The 22446-nt window shown below is 34.8% G+C and overlaps 1 protein-coding gene across 8 annotated transcripts in view; it reads right to left on the minus strand.

Moving 5' to 3' along the window:
• The window catches only part of Mical (Molecule interacting with CasL), a 55277-nt gene that overhangs the window by 17659 nt on the left and 15172 nt on the right, over nt 1–22446 (minus strand). For 6 of the 8 annotated variants that reach the window (XR_016304587.1, XM_089646065.1, XM_089646063.1 and 3 more), the window contains exons 7-20: nt 16426–16822; nt 14824–15027; nt 13298–13510; nt 12479–12612; nt 10298–10346; nt 9692–9759; nt 9337–9369; nt 8714–8777; nt 3347–3559; nt 2970–3082; nt 2795–2867; nt 2604–2716; nt 1102–1332; nt 27–239 (exon numbers count right to left, since the gene is read on the minus strand). Coding sequence is in view for 7 of the 8 variants with exons in the window: in XM_089646065.1 (XP_089502191.1) it covers nt 27–239; nt 1102–1332; nt 2604–2716; nt 2795–2867; nt 2970–3082; nt 3347–3559; nt 8714–8777; nt 9337–9369; nt 9692–9759; nt 10298–10346; nt 12479–12612; nt 13298–13510; nt 14824–15027; nt 16426–16822 (2118 nt within the window). In the remaining variant the exon portion in view is untranslated. The remainder of the gene's footprint in view (nt 1–26; nt 240–1101; nt 1333–2603; nt 2717–2794; nt 2868–2969; nt 3083–3346; nt 3560–8713; nt 8778–9336; nt 9370–9691; nt 9760–10297; nt 10347–12478; nt 12613–13297; nt 13511–14823; nt 15028–16425; nt 16823–22446) is intronic. The other 2 variants (XM_089646067.1, XM_089646068.1) reach the window with 2 other exon arrangements.

The following is a 22446-nucleotide window of genomic DNA, read 5'->3' on the forward strand; positions in this document are numbered from 1 at the left end:
CCTGTATGAAATAGGATCACACAAACCTGCAATTTATCCCACTTTGGAACTCCAACTTTGTCAGATAGCATTGGAGCACCAAATTTGGTGTCTCTGATCTTTTTCTCGAGTTGCTTCAGTTGCCAATCTGTCTCATTGATTGTTCCAATCGCCCGCATTAGATCCTTAGGTTTTTTGTTGGCAACCTTAGCATTTATTTTATCCTCAGACTCTTGAAGGTTTTGTACATTTTTATGGTCCTATTGACAAACAAATGATTATTGTATACACATTCTAAGTAGAGGCATTACAATTATTTCACACAAATCTCCATATTCCAAAATACAAAAAAAGCATTATCCAATCCAAAGCGCTCAACCTTTCAGTTGATGGATAGTGTTTTAATAAATGTTAAAGTAATGGCAATATTAGTTTGTTTCATTAATAAACATTAGTTCTTCAAAAGTTAGAAAACATTACATTAAATAATTTGGATCTACTTGAACTGCCATGAAAAATAAATATTAACGGTTAGGTTATATGCTTTATCAACAGTTGTACTAAAATTTGAAATAAACAATTGATAAAGAAAATTCAAGCAACCTGAAATTAAATAAGCCCGTTGTCCCACAGGTCGGAAAGCAATCGACATAATCTGAGTGCTGTAAGACCAAGCGCAGAAAATTACATTCATTATAGTAAGGTTCAATGTGGTACTTTTCTGCGCTGGGTTTTACACATCATTTGGTTTATGTCGATTACTAACTGACCCGTGGGACGACAGGCTCAGTCTAACACAAAACATTTAAATAATTTTCACCACCGAGCTTATATTAATTTTGCAGGTGACTCGAAAGCATGAAGACAGAAAATGACATGGTAATATGGTTGTTTTATCTGTCAGACACAACAATCAATTTCAGAAACGACAGGCACATACAATATAACAAGCAGTTGGGAAATTAAATACGTAAAAAACACACATCTCAAAACCGGGATTATTTTAACAGAGGAAACCACAAAATCACACCATTTTACTTTTAGTATCAAACTTAACAACGTCGAGTCATTAGTGTTTGAGGATCAGCAGAAGGCACACGTATAATCAGTAGGGAGACTTACAGGTTTCATAAGTAATTCTAACGTGTCAATACGTCCCCTCAGAAGATTGTTGGTAGGCTTCGGAGCTTTCTCTAAAGCCATCAGGCCGAGGCCTTTTTCTCTTGCAAATACCAAACTTTGAAGTTCGAGGAACTTTTTTTTTGGCTTAATCTTTTTTACTGTATTCTCACCCATATCGAGAGAAAGGGCTTTAGTCATAGTCTTTTTCTCAAATAACCGTTTTAAATCAGCCTAGATTGGATATTTATATTGTTAATAAAAGTATATTTCTTAATGATGCTTGTTGCGATGCTCAAAGCCACGAGTGGTGGTGAACACTGCAACAATTGGGCTAACACAAATATGTAATGTTAAATGACACACTGATGATAAAAATGCTATTCTTCCTGTAGATCCTGACCACCAAAACATTAGTTTAAAAACTATTTTCTATTATCATACAGTCATTCCCTTAATTCCCATTCAATTAATTGTTCACAAAAAACATTAAATTTTCAATGACCGATCTTTTGTCGTGTTGTATTAGATTATATATTGTTGATCAAGATCAATCACATTTCAAATTTCTTAATTTTATGAAACTAAATAATATAAATAGATAAAATAAATTGATTTTGTGGAATAAGTTATTGTGAATTCTAAGAAACAACTGTATTTGATGTCAGCGTTGCCCATTGTAAAGTTCCCATCACAAGTTAGAAAGAGAGTATTGCGAGTACCTTAACCAATTGGTTAGTAAAAAGATAGAAGAAGCCGTCACCAAAGTTAAACTGTTCATGGCCCATCTTATTATTTGTAATGGATAGTACATTACGGAATCAAAGTGATAAAGAAACCATGTTAATAAATAAATACAATGTGAGTGATGAGACTAAAATATATTTATACCCCTGTATCATATAATCCACCCATCGGGTGACTTTTCACAAAGGTGGCAATAAGTTATTTATCCACTAATATGTATGCAGAATGCAATATAAGCCATTTACACATAAGTGACTTTAAAAAATTATTTGTGAGTTTTAACTTTCACTGTCAAGTAAAACACTTATAAATATATCTATATAAATAAAAATGTAAATGTTCATTCGTTCAAAATCTTAAATCTGCGAAAGTTCTTCACCTATTGCTTTGAAATTTTGACACAGCGTTGCATTTGAATACGCGTGTGTTTTATATACCTGTATTATATAGATGTCACCTGTGACAGATAAAAACATGTTTTTGTGAAAAACAGCGCAATAAAAAAGCAACACGCGCTATTGTTTCTCTATCTGCACAGACAGACTGGAGCCACAGCAACGCGTGGCGGGGTACAGCTAGTTGATAATAATTATATTACAAAATATTATAAACAATCCGCAAATATCATCTTTTTAAAGGAAGAGGTACTATACATAATAATTTATTTAACAATTTGGTTTCAATGCTTATAAGCAGTGTGTTCCTATAAGCACTTGATAAAAATAATAAAAAGTAGTTTTTAAAAACATGAAACTTACAATACTGGCACATTTGGTGGTCATATTTCTTCGTTTTTGGGTGTGTCCATGTCTGTTATCAGAGGAGGATCTATTTCTCTCTCTCTCTTGAACGAATTTAGGATGATCTTCAACTGGAATATTCAAAAGTGTTAATATTCATACATATGCATTAAATTACGCAAAATATGCGGCACGTTAATAAAACTTACTTTTATGGTGCATTTTTACAGTTTCCAGTTCGGGCTTAGAATCTTGACGAGAAATAACTGGTGCTGATTTTATCTGAAATTATTAAAACCAAAGTTAAACCCACATTCTAATTCAAAAGAAACAAAAAAAATTTCAGCCAATTTAACATATAAATTAATAAAATAACAGTTTTACCTCTATACTGTCTTTGAACAGCTGGTAAATTTTGGACAAATATTCTATCATGCTATGGAGATGGGAATCTGACAGAAATGTCATCTCTGATGCGTTTAAAAATGGAGGCACACCTGCAACGATAGAAGATACATTTTGTCAGTATCCTTTTGGTGATATTTTAATGGTTAAATATTGTTATTCTAAAAACCAAAGCATCAAAAAATATTAATAATTGTAAAGGTGACTTATTAAAGGATTAACATGAATTACAAAAACGACAAGTTTATTTTATTACAAAATAAATTTGAAGCAATAATATTATCAATCATTTCTTGCTTTTTTTTGGCCAATCGATAATTAGATAATTTATTACGGTCAAAAGTAAAATGACAAACCGAGTTTTTCAAAAGCATCGATGACCAGTTCATAGTTCTCAACGGCTAAACTTGGACTGAACTCGGTGGTGTTGACCAGGTCTGGAGCATAGTTGCAGAGGATCTTGCATAGAATGGTGCCATCTCTGAAGGAATAGAGAAGATCATCTACTGGCTGCGGTGCCACCTCGCTCCTAACCCATTTGAGGAGAAAATCTTGTGAAAGAACACCAGCTAAAAGCAAAAATAAAGTATTTCATTAGGGGACCGCCGTTGCAATAAGGGCACAGTTCATATTATTTCATTATTATAAAATTATTGGAACTTCTCCCTCTTTCTCATAAATGAAGTATGTAACTAAGAGAAAGGTTACAACAGATCTCTCGGAGAAAGGATTCTGACTCTTGTAAAACTTCTGACTGGACAGGCCTGAGCGCCATTGTACCACGAGGTGGTTGGCTTTCCCATTAGTATTTTAAAAAATTATTTCAGAAATAATTTTAGTATTTTATAGAAATACTAGTGGATCCCCCGCAATGCTTCGGTATTGCTAATGTATTTCTCAGGTACCTCCGACTTCTTGCACCATTCATTACTGAATACCCCAATGTTACTGTTAAAAAACTACATTACATTGAATTTAATTCGACTATGTCTTGTCATTATGCAATAGTAGTTCATGCATGAAACCATTTTACGTAGAGGTGCTCCACTAATCTGTCTTCTCCCCGACACAGCATCAAAGGATGTAAGCTTCATAAGATCTGTGGAACACTGGAGATTTTTTGCAAATTGTCATCACGGCAGCGCAATACAATATCTCTTTTTATCAAATTGTTGTCCACCTATCAATACTACATACTACTTAACTTATGGATGGGGCATTATAACGGCCGCTGTGTTCTTTGAAAGGTACTTTATTTGTCGGGTGTACCTGGTAGAACGCTATCAATAGCAGTTTTGAAAGACTGCTGTTATGGGAATGTAACATATTTTGTAGAGATCTTACCAAACCACTATCAATTGGTTGTGCAACACTGTTACTCCGCGTTGATGTTTGTGTTTCTGGATCTGAGATAAAATAGATTTGCAGAAATTTATGATCATCGGCATAAAACCCCGCTCAACAACCTGCGTACTCTTCAAATATATTATAATATATACATTCTTTTATCTTTGGTACTCTTAAAAGAGGACATTTGAAACGCGTTGTTATATCGGCGTTTAGATTTAGGATGATCACCCGTCAGAAGAGAGTGTAGTAGTTTGGGTGGAGGAAGAATTTCCTCTAATTTTACTTTTCCCTGTAAGCAACACATACCTTCAGATGCATTCTTTTATTTTAGAGCAGAGCAATGTTCACAGACAACAGACATTGTACCTATTGAAACTACAGGATCATTCTTGTATTCAATTGAATAATCGTAATTCATAGCAGCATTAACTTTATTTGAACACAAATTAGTAACCCTCATGGACCGACGGGTATTTCGTCTATTTCGATCGGTGAGTAACGCGAAGAAGTAATTTCTCTGCTATTTGATAGCCGAACTTTCCTTTCTTCTTCGTTTTCATCATTAAAATGTACCAAAAGCATTCTTTTGCACTCCTTGTACAAACTACTACATTTTCCAGACATAATTTAAACACAAAATTGTGATCAGGAAAATAAACGACAAATAACAAAGGAACTAATTCGCAATATTCACAAAAAAGAATAACCTGTGTTTCATCCTTGAAAACCAAATAATATTGTCAATAAACAACCCAACATGGAGAGCTTTGATATACTTGTTATCGCAACAAAGATAGGTACTCGTCGCGGCGGCTTTTGTGCATGCGGCAAATAATTTTGTTGCGAGTGATTTTTCAAATTACAATATCTTCTAAGATTTTGATTTAAATTATATGTTGTAAAAGGCATTTTAATGTAAATTAAATGCTCAACGTAACAAAAATATTATATTGGATTAGAATAATATTTTATTGGTCAAATACATAATATGGTTCTATGATAACTCCTCAAAATGACAATTTAACACACCTTTAAAAGGTGATATAAAGTCATTGAAAGTAAGTGGAAAAATAACTAGGTTAATTATGTAGTATCATAATGTAACCTATTTAACCTAGTTTTTGTTTCATAACCTTATAACACTTTTTAAAGGTGTGTTGAATTGTAATTTTGATGAATTTTCCGGTCACCACATAATATATATATGTAAAAGATAAAAATGATTACTGTGGGTTATCCTTAGGAGATAGACATATACCACCACGGACTTTTCTGTAGGCCTTTTCAGATATACAATTCCGTACTTCATTATTTTGTCATTAATATATCATGTATATTTGTCATTAATAACATAAGATACGCAGATGATACTGTATTACTAGCTGACTGTATCGATGACCTCCAAGACCTATTAAATCTTGTTAATAATGCTGGTGAGCAACTGGGCCTAACAATCAACATCAATAAAACAAAATGGATGACATTTGGACGACTAGATCACTCTGAATCAGTGATACAGTTAAATGGTTGCAATGTCGAAAAGGTCGAAAGATTTAGATACCTCGGCAGTATTCTCACGGAGACTCTTGACCCAGATGTAGAGGTTAGGTGCAGAATTGAAGCAGCAAGAACTGCGTTCATTAAAATGAAATACCTCTTCTGCAATGATAATACAGTAGAACCTCGTTAATTCGAAATCCAGCGAACATCAAAAATCAAATTTCGAATTAACGAATTCCCACGTAACTCGAAATTTTATGAAAAAAAAAAAAAAAAAAATACGCCGAAAATCGATTTTCTCAGCCGCCTCTTCAAATCCGGGTGGTATTTTAGCTGTAAATTCGTATTAATACCAATTATTTCTTTATTTTCGCGGTCGATTACCGTAGCAGCCGGCCCTGTAAATTCAGATATTCGCAATAAATTCGTAAAAATGCTATATATTTACGCGTAAATCGAGATTTCGCTGCCGATTTCGGTCGCGGCCTACCCTTTAAATTAAGATATTCGTAAAAATACGATATATTTCCGCGTAAATCGAGTTTTCGCGGTAATTTTCCGTCGCGGCCGGCCCTTTATTTCAAAAATCTGAATTTGAATTCGTAAAAATACGATTTATTTCCGCGTAAAACGAGGATTCGCGGCCGTATTCCGTCGCGGCCGACTCTTCAAATACAGATATTCGAAATAAATTCATAAAAATGCTATATATTTACGCGTAAATCGAGATTTCCCTGCCGATTTCGGTCGCGGCCTACCCTTTAAATTGAGATATTCGTAAAAATACGATATATTTCCGCGTAAATCGAGATTTCGCGGTAATTTTCTGTCGCGGCCGGCCCTTTATTTCAAATATCTGAATTTTAATTCGTAAAAATACGATATATTTCCGCGTAAAACGAGGATTCGCGGCCGTATTCCGTCGCGGCCGGCTCTTCAAATTCAGATATTCGAAATAAATTCGTAAAAATAAGATATATTTCCGCGTAAATCGAATTTTGTCGGCAGTTTTTCGTCGCGGCCGGCCTTTTAAGTTCAGATATTTGAAGTAAATTCGTAAAAATATATCATATTTCGGCATGGATCGAAAATTTTCGGCCGATTTCCGTCGCGCCGTATTTTTTCAACGCGGATATTCGAAGTAAAGTTAATAAAAATACGATATATTTACGCGTAAATCGAAATTACGCGGCCGAGTTTCGTCGCGGCCGACCCTTTAAGTGCAGATATTTGGCGTAAACTCGTAAAACTACGACATATATCCGCGTAAAATGTATTTTCTCGGCCCTTTAAACTCGGATATTCGAAATAAATTTGAAAAAATACGACATTCCAGTGTAAATCGATTCAGATTTACAAAATAATAATACTAATTAGGACGATGTATAACCACGTAAAAATACATTTTTCGGCGTTTTACCGCCACGGCTGACTTTTAGATTCAGATTTACGAAATATTATGATTTACTTTCGCAAAAATCAAATTTTTTCGAATTACACGAACAAATTTTCGTGCGCGGACAAAAATAAATTTCGAATTACGAATTAACGAATTTCGAATTAAAAAAAATTTTGTATGAAAAAATTTTTCAGCGGAAATTTTTTTTGCGAAAATTTCGAATTACGCGTTTTTTCGAATTACGCGTTTTTTCGAATTATCGGGGTTCGAATTAACGGGGTTCTACTGTATCAGCTTAAAACTAAGGCAGAAAATGCTAAAATGTTATGTGTGGTCGGTATTTGGGCAACATGTTGTGTGTGGCAACGCATTTGGTTTTCTTTTATCTATGCTCTGGACACTGCTGTCATTTTTCTTCTAATACGTACATCGTCAATAAAACCAGTTATTAAAAGTGTTATATTTTAATTTAATAAACACAGAAGATTACAACAGTCTTGTTGTATGGATGTGAAACATGGACCTTGAAAGTAAATACCATGAACAGGTTAGAGGCTTTTGAAATGTGGCTTCGCCGGAGAATACTCAAAGTCCCATGGACCGACATGATCACCAACACAGAAATTCTCAGGCGGGCTAGAGCAGAGAGAGAACTGCTTAGATTAATAAAAATCAGGAAAATTTCATATCTGGGTCATGTACTTCGAGGGGAGAAGTATCACTTGCTCCAGTTAATATTGAAAGGCAAGATAGAGGGTCGCAGAGGGCTTGGTAGGAGACAAATGTCTTGGCTGCGAAATATACGAGAGTGGACCGGCATTAGAAGTGTGGAGGAGGTATTCTGGGCAGTGCAAGACAAAGAGACATTTTCTAGAGTGATCGCCAACGTCGGGGGGACCAGATACGGCACATAAAGAAGAAGATTATTTTGTTGTATCTTCTAAGGTTTGCCCAGCGTTTGCAAAGTAAGCGCCGGAAAATATATTTTTTTGACTTGATTACAAAACGTTGACTTTTCTATACTTTCTATAAATATAATATGCATGTATTATATATATATATATATAAACTTTCAGGAGGAATTCTCTAAACGATGGTGAAATCCGCATTAAAATCTATTGCGTAGTTTACAAGAACTAAGAGCACAAACAGACAGACACGAAAAGCGACTTTAAAGGATATTAGAAACCTGTTAGAATTTAACACAACCATTTGGAATGCATTTTATAATATAAGACGTTTTCCTGCCACCGACCGCCTTCTATGTAGGGAAGTTAAAATTTGTGCTTGTATGTAGTTTTGGATGAGAAATCAGAAAACAGCGCCACCCATCGGGTCCAAAACTATCCTATATTTCAAGCTGGAAACAACCATACACAGTCACAAAATTTCATAGAAATTGGACGGTTTCAGGGTTTAGCATGTACGAACACAGTGACATGTGATTTTTATATATGTATTAAGATTAGCTTACGTTTTTTTTTATCTTCCCGTTCCAGTGAAGGTTCTAGCACATTCTTGTGTGGATCTGGAGACTCCTGAAAAAGTTACAGTACAATTTTATACATTGATTAATAAAGTTTAACAGGTCCGTTGCCACAAAATTTTGAGGTCGTAAACAAATGTCTCCCAATTGAGAACGGTGGCAGCAAATTGGTTAAAGAAAGTGACAGAAATTAGAATAAAAAATACAAAACCATTAAATATTAAGTTACCAAAATCTGCAAAATATATCTGATACAGAATTGGTTGGTTATCTGTTTAACATACGACATGCGCGTGCATATTTGAGACATTGCTTTAATAATTGATGTAGCCCAACTTGGATAAAAATAATTGGGAAGAGGGGAAGGTATTTCATAGTATGTAATATTAGGTACTCACAAAAACAGCACTTAATAAATAATGATTCAAATATTATTGTTAGATATTGACTGACGAGATAAATAATAGGGATGCAACAGAACAAAGGAATTAGAAACCCGCATTCACAATATTTTTACAAGGGATAAAATATTCTCCTAACATTATTGGGAATCTAAACATGTTTGGATTAAGTATGTCGTGCTCACATTTATTTTGGAGATATTTACTTACGATTGTGTTAAATATGAGACTTTTTGACACTTTCTGTAATTGAAAAGAAAAAATACTTAAAATCAAGGGATAAACCCAGCTACTGGAGAATTGTAACTTATTACCTTTGGCACCGACAGTAAACTAACAGAAACAAAACATGTTTGTCAAAAATCATAACTATTGGTTCAGATACTCCGATGATTAAAACTCCTTTGCACAATAATTTACGTGAAACAATTTAGCGCACTTTTTACAATGATGTTTGTTTTGACGCATAAAATGTAAAAATCAAAAATATGTGATTTTTTTCATAAAGTTTTACTTATTCCCCTTTGAATAGAAGTGTGCATCATAATTCATTGTTTTAACTTACCACACTGTCTCGTTTAGATCTTCTTTTTTTCCTAGCAGATGATACTTTCTTCCGACTGTCACTCTCACCTACAAAAGGAAAAAGATGATTTAACTTGACATTATTTGCGGAGAATATGGATCGCAAAGGTGCCCAACTAAAAGTATCTTATTATTATAAACCTCGTTAATTTTACAAAATAAAATTTTGAGTTAGCGAATTCCACCGTAATTCGAAATTTATATTACCGCTGATTACCAGCGCAGCCGGCCTGTTAAATTCAGATTTTCGAATTAAATTCGTAATAATAAGACTTATTCCCACGTAAACTGAACTTTTGCGGACGATTACCCTCGTGGCCGGCTTGTCAAATTTAAATTGACGAATTAGTATTATGTGTAACTGCTTGAACCAAAATTTTAATTATACCCCCAAAGCCGGCCTGTCAAATTTAGATTTGAAAAATTATATGATTTTTAATTACGTGTACAAATTTTCAAGCACAGCCCAGAATTATAAATCAATTTTGTAAGAAATTTGCGAATTATCGGGGTTTGGATTAACAGTATTCTACTGTATAAAAATAAGCACCAAAAAACAAGGACTAGAACTAAAAAAAATACTTACGAGATTCGGCCGCTGCACCACGGTTTCCATCTACAAGTTCTGGCGAATCCTAAAAGATGAACAGATCAAAACCAAAATTATCATCAAATACTTTTAATTGAAAACAGTAACATTTTTAGTACACATTTAACATATTACCATTGGAATTCCAATATGGTTGGGAAAAATTGAGGTCAGCCACAAAAAAAAATGGAGATATTTTCGGGAAGCAAAAGTCCAAAGTTGGACATAGGATAGAAGGTTTTTGAAAATGTAGTTAAAATTGTGTGTATTTTCTAATCGACTAATTCTCAAAATCATTTTATTATAAATATTTTTATTTATATTTAATATATATATATGTACGTTATATATAAAATGTATACTTAATATAGGCTTTATAGAAATAAATAATGATAATGGTTTTATTATACATTCCATAAGTTTTTGGTTATGGGAAGATTATTTACATAATAATAAATGGTAGGTACCTAATAATAATGAAAACAAAAAATGACTTAATAACTATTACAATACATTTAAATATTTTAGATACAATATACTACTTATGCTAGGCTCACACCAGCGCTATATTCTCATAATACACAGGCACACATATATTATCAGAGTACAGCACTCATGTACGTACGACTAGTAGTACACTTGTAACACATGTGGAATATACCTTTTTTATAAACATGTACATATTATTAATTACCGACAAATTACTACATTAATAAATATAATTATCAAAAGCAAATAATCTCACGGAAGAGTAGTATTAAAATCTTATACACACTTGAGCGATGGATTATGTCAAGTTTGCAAAATCTTTTTGAGCAATTGCTTGTCATAACGTGCCAAATTTATAGAAAAAATATGGGATAAATGGCAAAATCTAGGTGGATTCATTTGACTTAAACCACAGTAAGCAGGTCATATGTTTCCCTATTAACATTTTGAGGAGTGATAGTAATTAAATAATATGGTAAATGTATATATATATAAAACCAAGTGGATATGTAAAACCTAATGAAAAAAAATATTTTTAAGAAACTTAAATTTCTTCAATACATATTTTTTAAATTATAAAAGCTTATTAGAGTTTATCACTTACTAGATAATACTACAGTAAAAGTTACAATAATATATTATTATTAAAAGAAGTAATTTGATTTTATATAATCTAATATAATTGAACTTCCTTCTTCTTCTGGGACTAGTAAAATTAGATTGTTAATGTTAATTTTAGTTGTAAGTTTCTACATATGTAAATATATATTTTATTAAGATAGTAGTTATAGGCCTTAGGCATAAGTCACTAGATATAAGTCTCAGAGGTAAGTCACTAGTTTTAAGTCAGTAGTTCTAGAATTAACTATTTAAGACATAGACTAAATTAGACTAGACACGGCATATTCATTTAAAAATAAGTGGTAGTTGTTAACATTGTTACCTATGGCTATTAATCCTTTTGTTTTAAGTATAGTATTAAAGTTTTAAGTCTTGTACACTCAATTAATGAAATTTATTATTAAAAAAGTGTATAATTTAAAAAATGACAAAATTTTGTGATGACTGCAGGGAAGCTATACGAGTCAACAAGAATAACCTGACAATATTTGTAATCTACTACCATCACACTAAGCAGAAAATGTTGTTTATGTCATGACGGGGGACTTGATGCAACATTTGTAAAAGGTCAAACTCAATGTCAACTCAAATTCAAATAAATAGAATATTTCTGAATGTATCCAAAAACTACGAACTATTTTTGAAAGGTGATGAAATACACTTTCAAATTTTATTATTAGAAATTAACAAATAATTTTTTAAATGTGAAAATTTTGAATACAAACAAAAAGTTTTAAAAATGGCTCACTTTGTGTTTTTTATGGCAACTAAAATTATTAATAACAAAAAAAGAAAAATACACACTCACGTTTTGTTAGATAGTTGTATTATAAACGTAATTTTAAGCCCACTTTTTTTTCATTTCATAAAAATATAATTGATAAAAAATTTGCGAAGTTTCATAAATTTTTCTCAAATTGCGGTCAGAAACATTGATTTCATAGAGGAGCACATTTTAATTCTTGTATGGTTAACATCCAGATTTGAATATAAAGCGTGGTGTTTTCTCTTTCTAACACCGTTTAGATCATATTTCTCAAGAGGTTTTCATATGTATCTGAGTCTTACCTGTTTTTTATAGAAAGTGTAAGGAATTTCTCCTTTGAACAAGTAGTAAACTTTGGACATGTATTCTATCATGCTGGAGAGGTGGAAGTCATCTAACTCTGCCATTTCTGCAGCGGTCACAAATGGCTGTACTCCTGCAAAAACATTATTTCATCTTTAATACGCGCGGCTCCGTATTGTTGTACAGATGACAATTCCTTACGGCAAAATGCAATGGCTGTTTGCAAGATGGGGTTATTTTCATCTCTCAAGGAAAAAAAGACATGGCAGATCAAATACAAAATACTCCACAATATATTTTATTATTATACACGATCCCGAAGAACAATGTCGGATGTGCAAGCTTGTAGTTTTGCAGTATTGCAGTAGAGCTGTTTATAGTTTTGTTTCTTCATTTTTACTGTTTCTGTTCACAATAAAAGAAGAGTATTATGAATTTTAAGAAGGCAAGGAGTGTATGTCAAGACAGTCGTTTGGCGGTCCGTTCTCTCTGCCTACCCCTTCGGAGAAACGGCGTGATGATTAGCTTCCCCTGAATAAACTCTGTTTACTAAAAGAATTTCTGTCAATATTTTGAAGATTTAAATTGTCCCATTGAACAAAGATTTCTACATTGAAATTTCTGTCGATTTTTTGCTCATTGAAATTGTCTAATTGGACAAAGAATTGTCCAAATTTATTTCCAAATTTTCAAAAAGTGAACAACAGATAGCAGGGCCCGGGTCCACGAAAGAGTGGTGGGGTGTGGTTTTTTTACAGTATTATTGAGTAAATGTATGATTAAATTAAGGTAAGTTTATCTATTTATTTTATTCTTACCTAGTTTTTGTAAAACATCCAAAGCAGCTTGATTGTTTTCAACAGCCAAGAATGGATCTAATTCCTCCATGTCTATGAGTTCCGGCCGGTAATTATGAATTATCCGGATGAGGTATGTTCCGTCTCTGAATGCGTAAATGAGATCTTGTACCGGATCTGGTACAACCTCACTTCTTACCCACTCGAGGATGGTATTTACTGGAACGAGAGTGCCTGAAAATACACCATACTACTTTAAAATATGTACATAACAAAAACAACAAAAATAATTTAAAATTACATAAGGTGCTTAGTTCGTGAGCCACTTGGAAAGTTTAACATCTAGGTCAGGGACAGCAAAATTATTTTTAGAAGTGTGTCAAGGAATAAGTCAAATTTTTAAAAAATATCCTCTTTTGCAGACACAAGACACGCACATTACCTCACATTATACAAAAAATTTGACGTGTAAATAATATGTGACGATGATTAGACATCGGTTAATATGCTCTATCAAAATGGCAAAATATACACTAACAATGACCAATGATAACAACAACAACGACCGATAACAAACAATAACCAATGTCAATGCCAAAATATTATTAGTTAGTTAATTATTTAATTAGGTGGGGCTGAGCAGCTTCTAATGGAAAAGAACACATCATTCCTCTCTTTTATGATAAAAAATTTCAGTTCCTGAGACAGAAAAAATATTGACTATTTAATTGAAGAATTTTATGAGTAAAATGGGCATTGTTGACAGAAAAAGCCTCAAATATGCACTAATGACATGTATTAATGAAACTTTGGTCATACATTCATCTTGGCAGTTTAAATTAAGATCTGCAGCACCACCCAAAACAAAGTGATGGAAAACCACTCTAGAGGGTTAACACTTGATAAACCTGTCTCATCTCACCAAATATTTATACTATCGACTTGGGAGTGGTCTCACTCGATTCATCTTGAGTGAAAACATAGTCAACTATAACTCACTGAAGCTAGTTTGTAAACTATGCTCGTATTGTTCAATGGATCTAAGCTCAGTAATTCTTGTTAATTAAACGCAGAAAACCACTTTAAAATTATATGTTAATATCAGCTCTTAGAGGGTTGGAGCTGGCAATACCATCTTCATACATAAGCACACACTTCACCACAACCTTAGATTACACATCTGCCCTGATGATGGACACTACTGCTGTCCGAAACGTTGGCTAAAGAAGGAGGTAGCGCAACACGGCATAATACCCCAAAAACAAATCACTATAATCTGATAGTATTTTTCAAAAATTCTGCCCCTCCCCATAAAGGGCTGTTCACCACTTTCATTATTATTTTATAATGTTACAGGTCTGTACTATAAATCTTAGCTTGTTCTGTATTACAGAAAAATTGTTTGCGCTTTAGACGTTCAGCGGTGGAATTATTATTTTTTTTATTAATTTGTTTAATTATTTATTGAATGGCGGTAGGGTTTTTTATAGTTATTCTAACACACTTACAATACAATAACAATATAAAAAATTTGATAAATAACTTGCATGGTTTTTGGTTCTTCCTTGCATTGACGTGAGATATGGACTCCGAGGCTGGGATGTCGAGGAAGTTGACTGGCCGGTCCGTGTCAAATAGGTGTATTACCTGGTGCAGCCCCACCATGCTCTTGTTCAAGGCCACGTATCTGGTCACTGGGTCCACCGTGTAGTGGATGATGTCTGAGTTGAGATTTGATGGAGTTGTTTGGGCTAGAAAATTAAGGTTTTAGATGTTAATTAGCTTGTGGATTCAAATGTGGATGTGCTAAAAGCTTTCTCTATTAATCTGCATTGATTGGATCGAAACAATGATGTTGAAAAATATTATTATTATTGGTATAAACGCCACATACACAGCTGCAGTAAACACTCCAGGCCTATTGTGTTATCTCCCATGCTCCTTTCTCCTCTAACAGTAACCCAGTCTTTTCATAAAATTTACCATGGTTGTCTTTGGGTATTTGCAGATGTCTCCTGGATCTATAATGTGACTCCAAGGCCCAGTTGTTTTGCAGAAATTCACGTGTGACAAAGTCATCAAATGGCCATTCAACACCAATTTGTTTTATTGACAGTTGAAAGGTTCCCCTTAAATGCCGATTCTAAGTCCGACAACTATCATGTTGTTTTCTATGAAATTGTAATATGCTTGTCAGCTTATTACAATTTCACAGACAGCTGAAAAGCACCAAGAATCGATGTTTAACTCTTTGCACGCGGCCGTATCAACTGTTGTTACGGCAAAAAGTCTATACTCACACGCGGCTGTATCAACAGTTGATACGGAAACTTTGACGGCCGATATTCCAGCGCTCTTTCGACATAAATGTATTTCTTGCTCACTTGGACATTCGTAGAACTATCCCGATGCTGACATCTACAAGAATTTCTCAAAAATAAAATTGTATTTCATAAAAAAAGATCGATAATCAAGTGCGCCTCTTTGCGCCTTTTAGTCCTTTAGTTTACATTTTTGTCAACGGATGGCGTTACTACGAGTATGTCATTCACAACTTTTTCATAACTAAAAATGATAAGTGATCATGGTGTCCCACTTGTGTCTATCAACGCAGTGGTCTAAGTACACACACGCCGAGTGAATGGCGGGACCACATTCAAAAGATACGGTACGTCTTTGTATGAAATTTTATGTTTTTGTTTTTATAAACATCTAAGAGTGTTGATACACGAGGATTTGTTTTCATATTGTGGAGAATAATCTGTTCTGTCTATATAGTCCAATAAATTATGCCAGAATGCTATAATTTGACATTTAATTGTGTGCATAGGTATTTGAAAATATGTACCGCGTACGGGTATAGATAAGACGGAGCAAATTAACGCGTTCAAAAGGTTAAAGGGGACCTTTCAAATGTCAAAAAAAAAAATAAAAAAAATAACGCTAAATAGCTATTTGATTACAACTGGGCCTTAGTATGAGCCTTCTTCCCATCCCATTTCCACCATAACGAATGGGTATTTCTGCATCCCTTTTTGCTGGTCACTTGTAACAGCTGCGCATGTCTCCTGATGTGGCAGTTAACCATTCACTCCATTTTGCGTGTTTGACAATGAATCATTGCACAAATTTCAAAAATAACGACTTACCCAACAGACGGTAGATAGACTCTCGCTCGGCTAACACGTGCAGCGGATGCGTGCCAGCGGCCCAGAGGCGCAGCGCCCAGCACGCATCCAGCGAGGACAGAAAGCCCCGAGCGCACCCTGACCCCGTGGGCCAGAAGGGTTCCAACAGACTGTCCCCCACCAGACACGTGAGCAGCGGGAACCCGCCTCGCTCCAAAACCTTACTGGCATTCTCCGCCGCAAACATTGAAGTGAAATCAAACACCGAAACGTCCGGATGCCCATAGTGATTCACCGCAAACTCCAAGTCCTTCAGGCAATAATCTGTGGCATACTCAGCCGCGTCCAAAGCGTAAGTCTTTAGGGCTGCATTATTAACATTGTTCTGGGAGAGGAGCTTTAATGTCTCCGGGAAATCCTGCCAAACAAACAAATAGTGATGAGCAGCAATTATCAAACAGTTTATTTTTCAATGGAGCGCAATATGTGGCAAACAGAATGATATTCATATTCATACCGCAATTGTGGCAGACAGAATGATATTCATATTCATACAGCTATATGTAGTGGACAGAATGATCATATCGCAATATGTGGCGGACAGAATGATATTCATACCGCTATATGTAACGAGGAGGAAGGAACTCGAACAATGTCGAATTGGTACGTGGAATATTAGAGGAGGTATGGAAAGAAAGATGAATGAATTGTGTGACACGATGGTTAGCAAATGTTTGGACATACTTTGTGTAACAGAGAGTATGAAAAAAGGGAGCGGTACAATGCAACATAATGATAGGCTCGTCATTTGGTCTGGGAGACCAGATACAGAGAGGGCGTGTCAGGGTGTTGCAGCACTACTGTCTCCCAGAATGATTGAATGTATGTTGCAGTATGAATGTGTAAGTCCGAGAATAATGTGGATTAGGTTCAAAATCGGTTTGACAAGGGTGTTTCTTGTTGTTTGTTATGCCCCTGTCAATTCTGAGAGTGACGAAGAGAAAGATGATTTTTGGACTGGTGTGAATGATGTGATGAGACTGAAAAATATTAATGAAAGGATTATAATGGCAGGCGATTTGAATGGGTGGGTAGGAATTAGACGTGACGGATTTGAATCGGCCTTAGGTATGTTTGGGGATAAAAGAACGAATGACAACGGGAACAGAATACTTGAAGTATGTTTAGAGTGGAACCTTTTTGTGTCCAATACTTTTTTCGATCATAAAGGTATCCACCAATATACGTGGGAAAGAGGAAATGAGAGGTCAATTATCGATTTTGTAGTAATTGACTCTAGGTTGAGAGCCGTTACCGAGGACACGAGAGTTTTCAGAGGGGCAGAGGTTGAAACTGACCACTTTCTGGTGGTGTCGAGAGTAAACCTCTTTCGCGGTTGGCGCTCTAAAGTGAAAACGGTACAAACTCCAACAAGAATCAAAATAGAAAAACTACAAAACGATAATGAGAGGAGTAAGTATGTGAATTGTGCAGAGATGAGATTGAATGAGAAAAAAATGGATGGTCTAAGCATAGACGAAACATGGAACCACATAAAAGTGAGTCTTTGTGAATCTGCTAGAGAGGTGTGTGGAATAAGTACGCAAGGTAGAAAGAAAGGTGATGCATGGTGGGATGATGATATTAAAGCACTGGTCTCAGAGAAGAAGAAAGCATGGTTATGTCTGATTGCGGCTGGCAGTGCTTCCAGCGAAGAGAAGGATCGAGCGAAAGAAGTATATAAGGAATGTAAGAAAAAAGTAAGAGTTGGAGTGAAAGAACGAAAGAAACGCCTGGAAGAGGAAGAAGGAATGAAAATGACAAACCATTTCCAAGAAAACATTAAGTTGTTTTGGAAGGAAGTCAAAAGGTCCCGGTGTGGCCCTGAAACCGGAAGCATGAAAGTAATAAAATCGAAAGATGGAAAAATGTTGACGAATGAGGAAAAAATAAAAGAGAGATGGATGAAGTATTTCGAGGAAGTCTTTGAAAGCGAAGTGAGTGACAGTGATTCTAGCGGCGAATCAGATATGAACGATGATGGACTGAATGTTACCGAAATTAGCATGGATGAGATAGAAAGATCAATTAAGTGTATGAAGAATGGTAAGGCTGTCGGTTTCGACAATATTGCTGCTGAATATTTTAAAGGAGGTAGCCGTATAATTCTCACATGGTTGTGCAATCTTTTTAACCAATGTTTAAAGGAAGGTTACACGCCTTTAGATTGGAGAAGAGCAGTGATCATGCCATTATACAAAGGTAAAGGGTCACGTATGGAATGTGGGAATCATAGGGCTATTAGCCTGCTAAGTTCAGTTGGCAAGCTGTATGGTAGAATTTTGATTGAAAGGGTAAGAAAGGAAACAAAGGATAAAATATGGGATGTGCAAGGTGCTTTTATGAGTGGAAGGGGGTGCATGGACCAGATCTTCTCATTGCGTATGCTCACCGAGAAGTTTCTGGCAAAAAACCAGAAACTTTTCTGTGCCTTTGTAGATCTACAAAAAGCATACGACCGAGTCGACAGGAAAAAGCTATGGAAGGTGTTGTCCAAGTATGGAGTGAATGCGAATCTGACTCAGGCAATTGCGTCTCTATATGAGGGAAGCGTTGCATGTGTTAGGGTGAACGGTGGTTTTACGGGGTGGTTTGATATCACAAAAGGTGTTAAACAAGGCTGCGTAATGTCACCGTGGTTATTCAATCTATACATGGATAATTGTATGCAAGAATTGAAAGATGTGGGATTGGGCGCGAATTTGAGTAATCTGAAAGTATGTTGCCTGTTGTATGCTGATGATGCGGTGCTGATTGCTAATAGTATGAATGATCTGCAGTCTCTCGTGTCTAGGATGAACGAAATATGCGTGAAGAATGAGTTAATGATGAATGTAAGTAAGTCTAAAGTAATGGTGTTTGAAAGAGAAAGTACGAAAACAGTGTGTAATATAGCTGTGAATGAGGAATACTTGGAGCAGGTGGATGAATTTGTGTATTTAGGAAGCATGTTTACGAGTGATGGGAAGGCTGACAGAGATATTGAAAGAAGAGTAAATGCAGGTAACTCCATTAATGGAGGACTGAACGCAGTTGGCGCTAACAAAAAATTGTCCAAAGAAGCGAAGTTAGCAGTCCACAATGGAGTGCTGGTACCTACCCTGATGTATGGAAGTGAGGCATGGAACTGGCAAAGAAAGGATGAAAGTAGATTGAATGCTGTTGAAATGAGATCCCTGAGGCGTATGTGTGGTAAAACCATGTATGATCGTGTGAGGAATGTGGATATCCGCAAAGAGTGCAAGGCTGATGTAAGCGTAATGAGTAAGATCAAGAAAGGGACGCTTAGATGGTTTGGGCATGTAGAGCGAATGAGCGAAGAAAGGAGTGTAAGGAGAATATACGATGCAATTGTGAATGGTAGCAGAAGTCGGGGGCGCCCGAGGAAGACATGGCACGACCAAGTGAATCAGATACTTGAGTCGGGCCATGTCAAGAGTCAGAACAATAGAAGAGTATGTATGAGACGATGCATGAATGTGAATGAGGCAAGGAGTGTGTGCCAAGACCGAGTTGTTTGGCGGTCCGTCCTCTCTGCCTACCCCTGCGGTGAAACGGCGTGATGGTAAGTTAGTTAGTTAGTTAGTTATAGGGTCAATCCGCACCAAATCATCCAGGCCATGTCACCCACCATCTCAGATTTTGATGAAACTTTAAATTTTTAATCCTTCCATATAGATAAGAAAATATACCAAATTTTACCTTCCTACCTCAACTCGTTTTTTTTTTATGGGCAGTTGAAGTTTGGGCAAAATAAGCATTTTTACATATTCCGAGCACTCCGGAAGAGCTTGTACCTTCAATGAAAAAAAATTGTATCTTTGTCATTTATAGTGCAAATGCAATGAAAATTTTCAATATTATCAAGAAAACTATGCTGATTGCAGAAAAAAATAAATAAACCCTTTACATTTATCTACTTGACTTTAAAAAATTACCAAAAGTAATTTTTTAAGTAATTTTTGGGACGGAAATGGTACTTTACAAAAAAGCAATATCTCGGGAAGGTACAGTGTTAATGAAGTAATTTTTTTTTTTATTCATATCTACAAATAGCATAGAATCACATACAAAAATAAAATTCATGGCATTTTACTTGCTTCAATAAATAAAATCCATTTTAAACTTTTTTCAAACTTTTTGTAATTTTTTTTATTCTTATCTACAATAAACATAGTACAACCTAAAAAAATAAAACTCCTGGTATTTTGTGTGCTTCACAGTGTAGAAACGTTTTTAAAATAAGAAATCTTTATCATACAGAATTGTTCTAGGTTTTTTTAAATCTAGATACAAAAATAAATAAAATCCATTTTAAACTTTTTTCAAACTTTTTGTGATTTTTTTTATATCTATTTTTAGTTTGTAATTGGGCAAGTTATAGTTTAGGTATATAGCTAGTAATATAGGTTGAATGAATGGACTAATATCAAAGAAACAGTCCTAGAGACAAGTCACTACATGGAAATGATGTATCTGCAACAAGAACAAGACAGAACATGAAAATTACTATCTGCCTCATCACTAAGTTTGCAGGATACTACATGCTTTGTTTCCTCTGACATGCTTAGTTCTGAGTCAGCTTCAAAGCAGTGATCATCTATATAAATACAGTAGTTGTTTCATGTTATGGTGTACGTTGTTAAAATGTCTCTAATCGAAACAAGTTTAGTTAAATGTAGTGTGGGACAACATAATGGTACTGAATGTCACAAAAAAAGTTATACTAAGTCAGAGAAATTAACGAGTGTGGATTTGTTAAGTGAATTTGAAAAAAAGCTTATTCAACAAAGAAGTTTTGTATCTACAGACTTGGTTTTCAACATTTGTGAGCACCACAGAATATTTAACTTAAATAAATATGAAACATTTCAAAAAGCTTGTTTTGACCCGTTCCAAAGCCACAAAAGGAAAATTACAAAAACTTTAAGAACAGTATCCTTGGAATTTTCAGAGAACATTAATACCATTCTAAAAGTAACTAATAAAGCAATCCCTGGACAAAAAATTTGTAATGCATGCAGAGCAAAAATTAGTAAGAGCCAAAACCTTAACAATGAAATTGAAGAGCTTAACACTTTTCAAGAAGACATAAGTGAAGTTGAAAATGTTTTAAACAAAGAAATTTTTTTACAAGAAATCAACACTTCTTTAACTGACATTGGAGAATCTCCATTTAAACTACATGCAATACCATCCCACAGTAAGTCTAGTTACGCTAAGCGGAAGTTAGATTCTGCTTGTTCAACCTTAAAGAAAAAAGTAAGTAAAGTTTTAGAAAAAGAATTTTCCCCAGTAAAATGTGATGCAAAAATACCAAGATGTATTCAAGAAAAAGCTAATGACATGGACAGGCTTGTTGAGTTGGTTAAAAAAAAATTGGAAACACAAGTTACACGCCGTGAGAGAATTCAGCTTCTAACTCTCGCTCCAACTTCGTGGAGTAGAAAAAAGGTTGCTGAAGAATTCAGTGTTGGTGAATACTCAGTTCGTAAAGCACGAGAGCTACTAAATGAAAATGGTATCATTGCTTTACCTGATCCAAAAAAAGGAAAACCATTAGACCAAGGAACAGTTACTTTGGTTAAAAATTTCTACCAAAACGATGAATTTTCTCGTGTTATGCCAGGGAAAAAAGATAAAGTTAGCATAACCAAAAATGTTTATGAACAAAAAAGACTATTGCTTTGTAACCTGAATGAACTTTATGCTACCTTCAAGTTTGAATACCCTGCTTCAAAAATTGGGATTTCGAAATTTTGTTGGTTGCGTCCCAAATGGTGTGTGCCAGTAGGTTCTCCAGGCTCTCATTCTGTCTGCGTTTGTGCAATTCATCAAAATGTAGTGTTGCTTCTTAATGCTTGTGACAGTGAAGAAACGTACAATGATTTAATGGACTACTTAGTGTGCTCAAAGAACAATAGAGACTGTATGCTTCGACATTGCGATAAGTGTTCAACATCTAGTGAAAATCTTAAGAAA

This window comes from Hesperophylax consimilis, chromosome 23 (assembly GCF_061612785.1).
Source record: "Hesperophylax consimilis isolate HC1 chromosome 23, BYU_Hcon_1.0, whole genome shotgun sequence".
Lineage (NCBI taxonomy): Eukaryota > Metazoa > Arthropoda > Insecta > Trichoptera > Limnephilidae > Hesperophylax > Hesperophylax consimilis.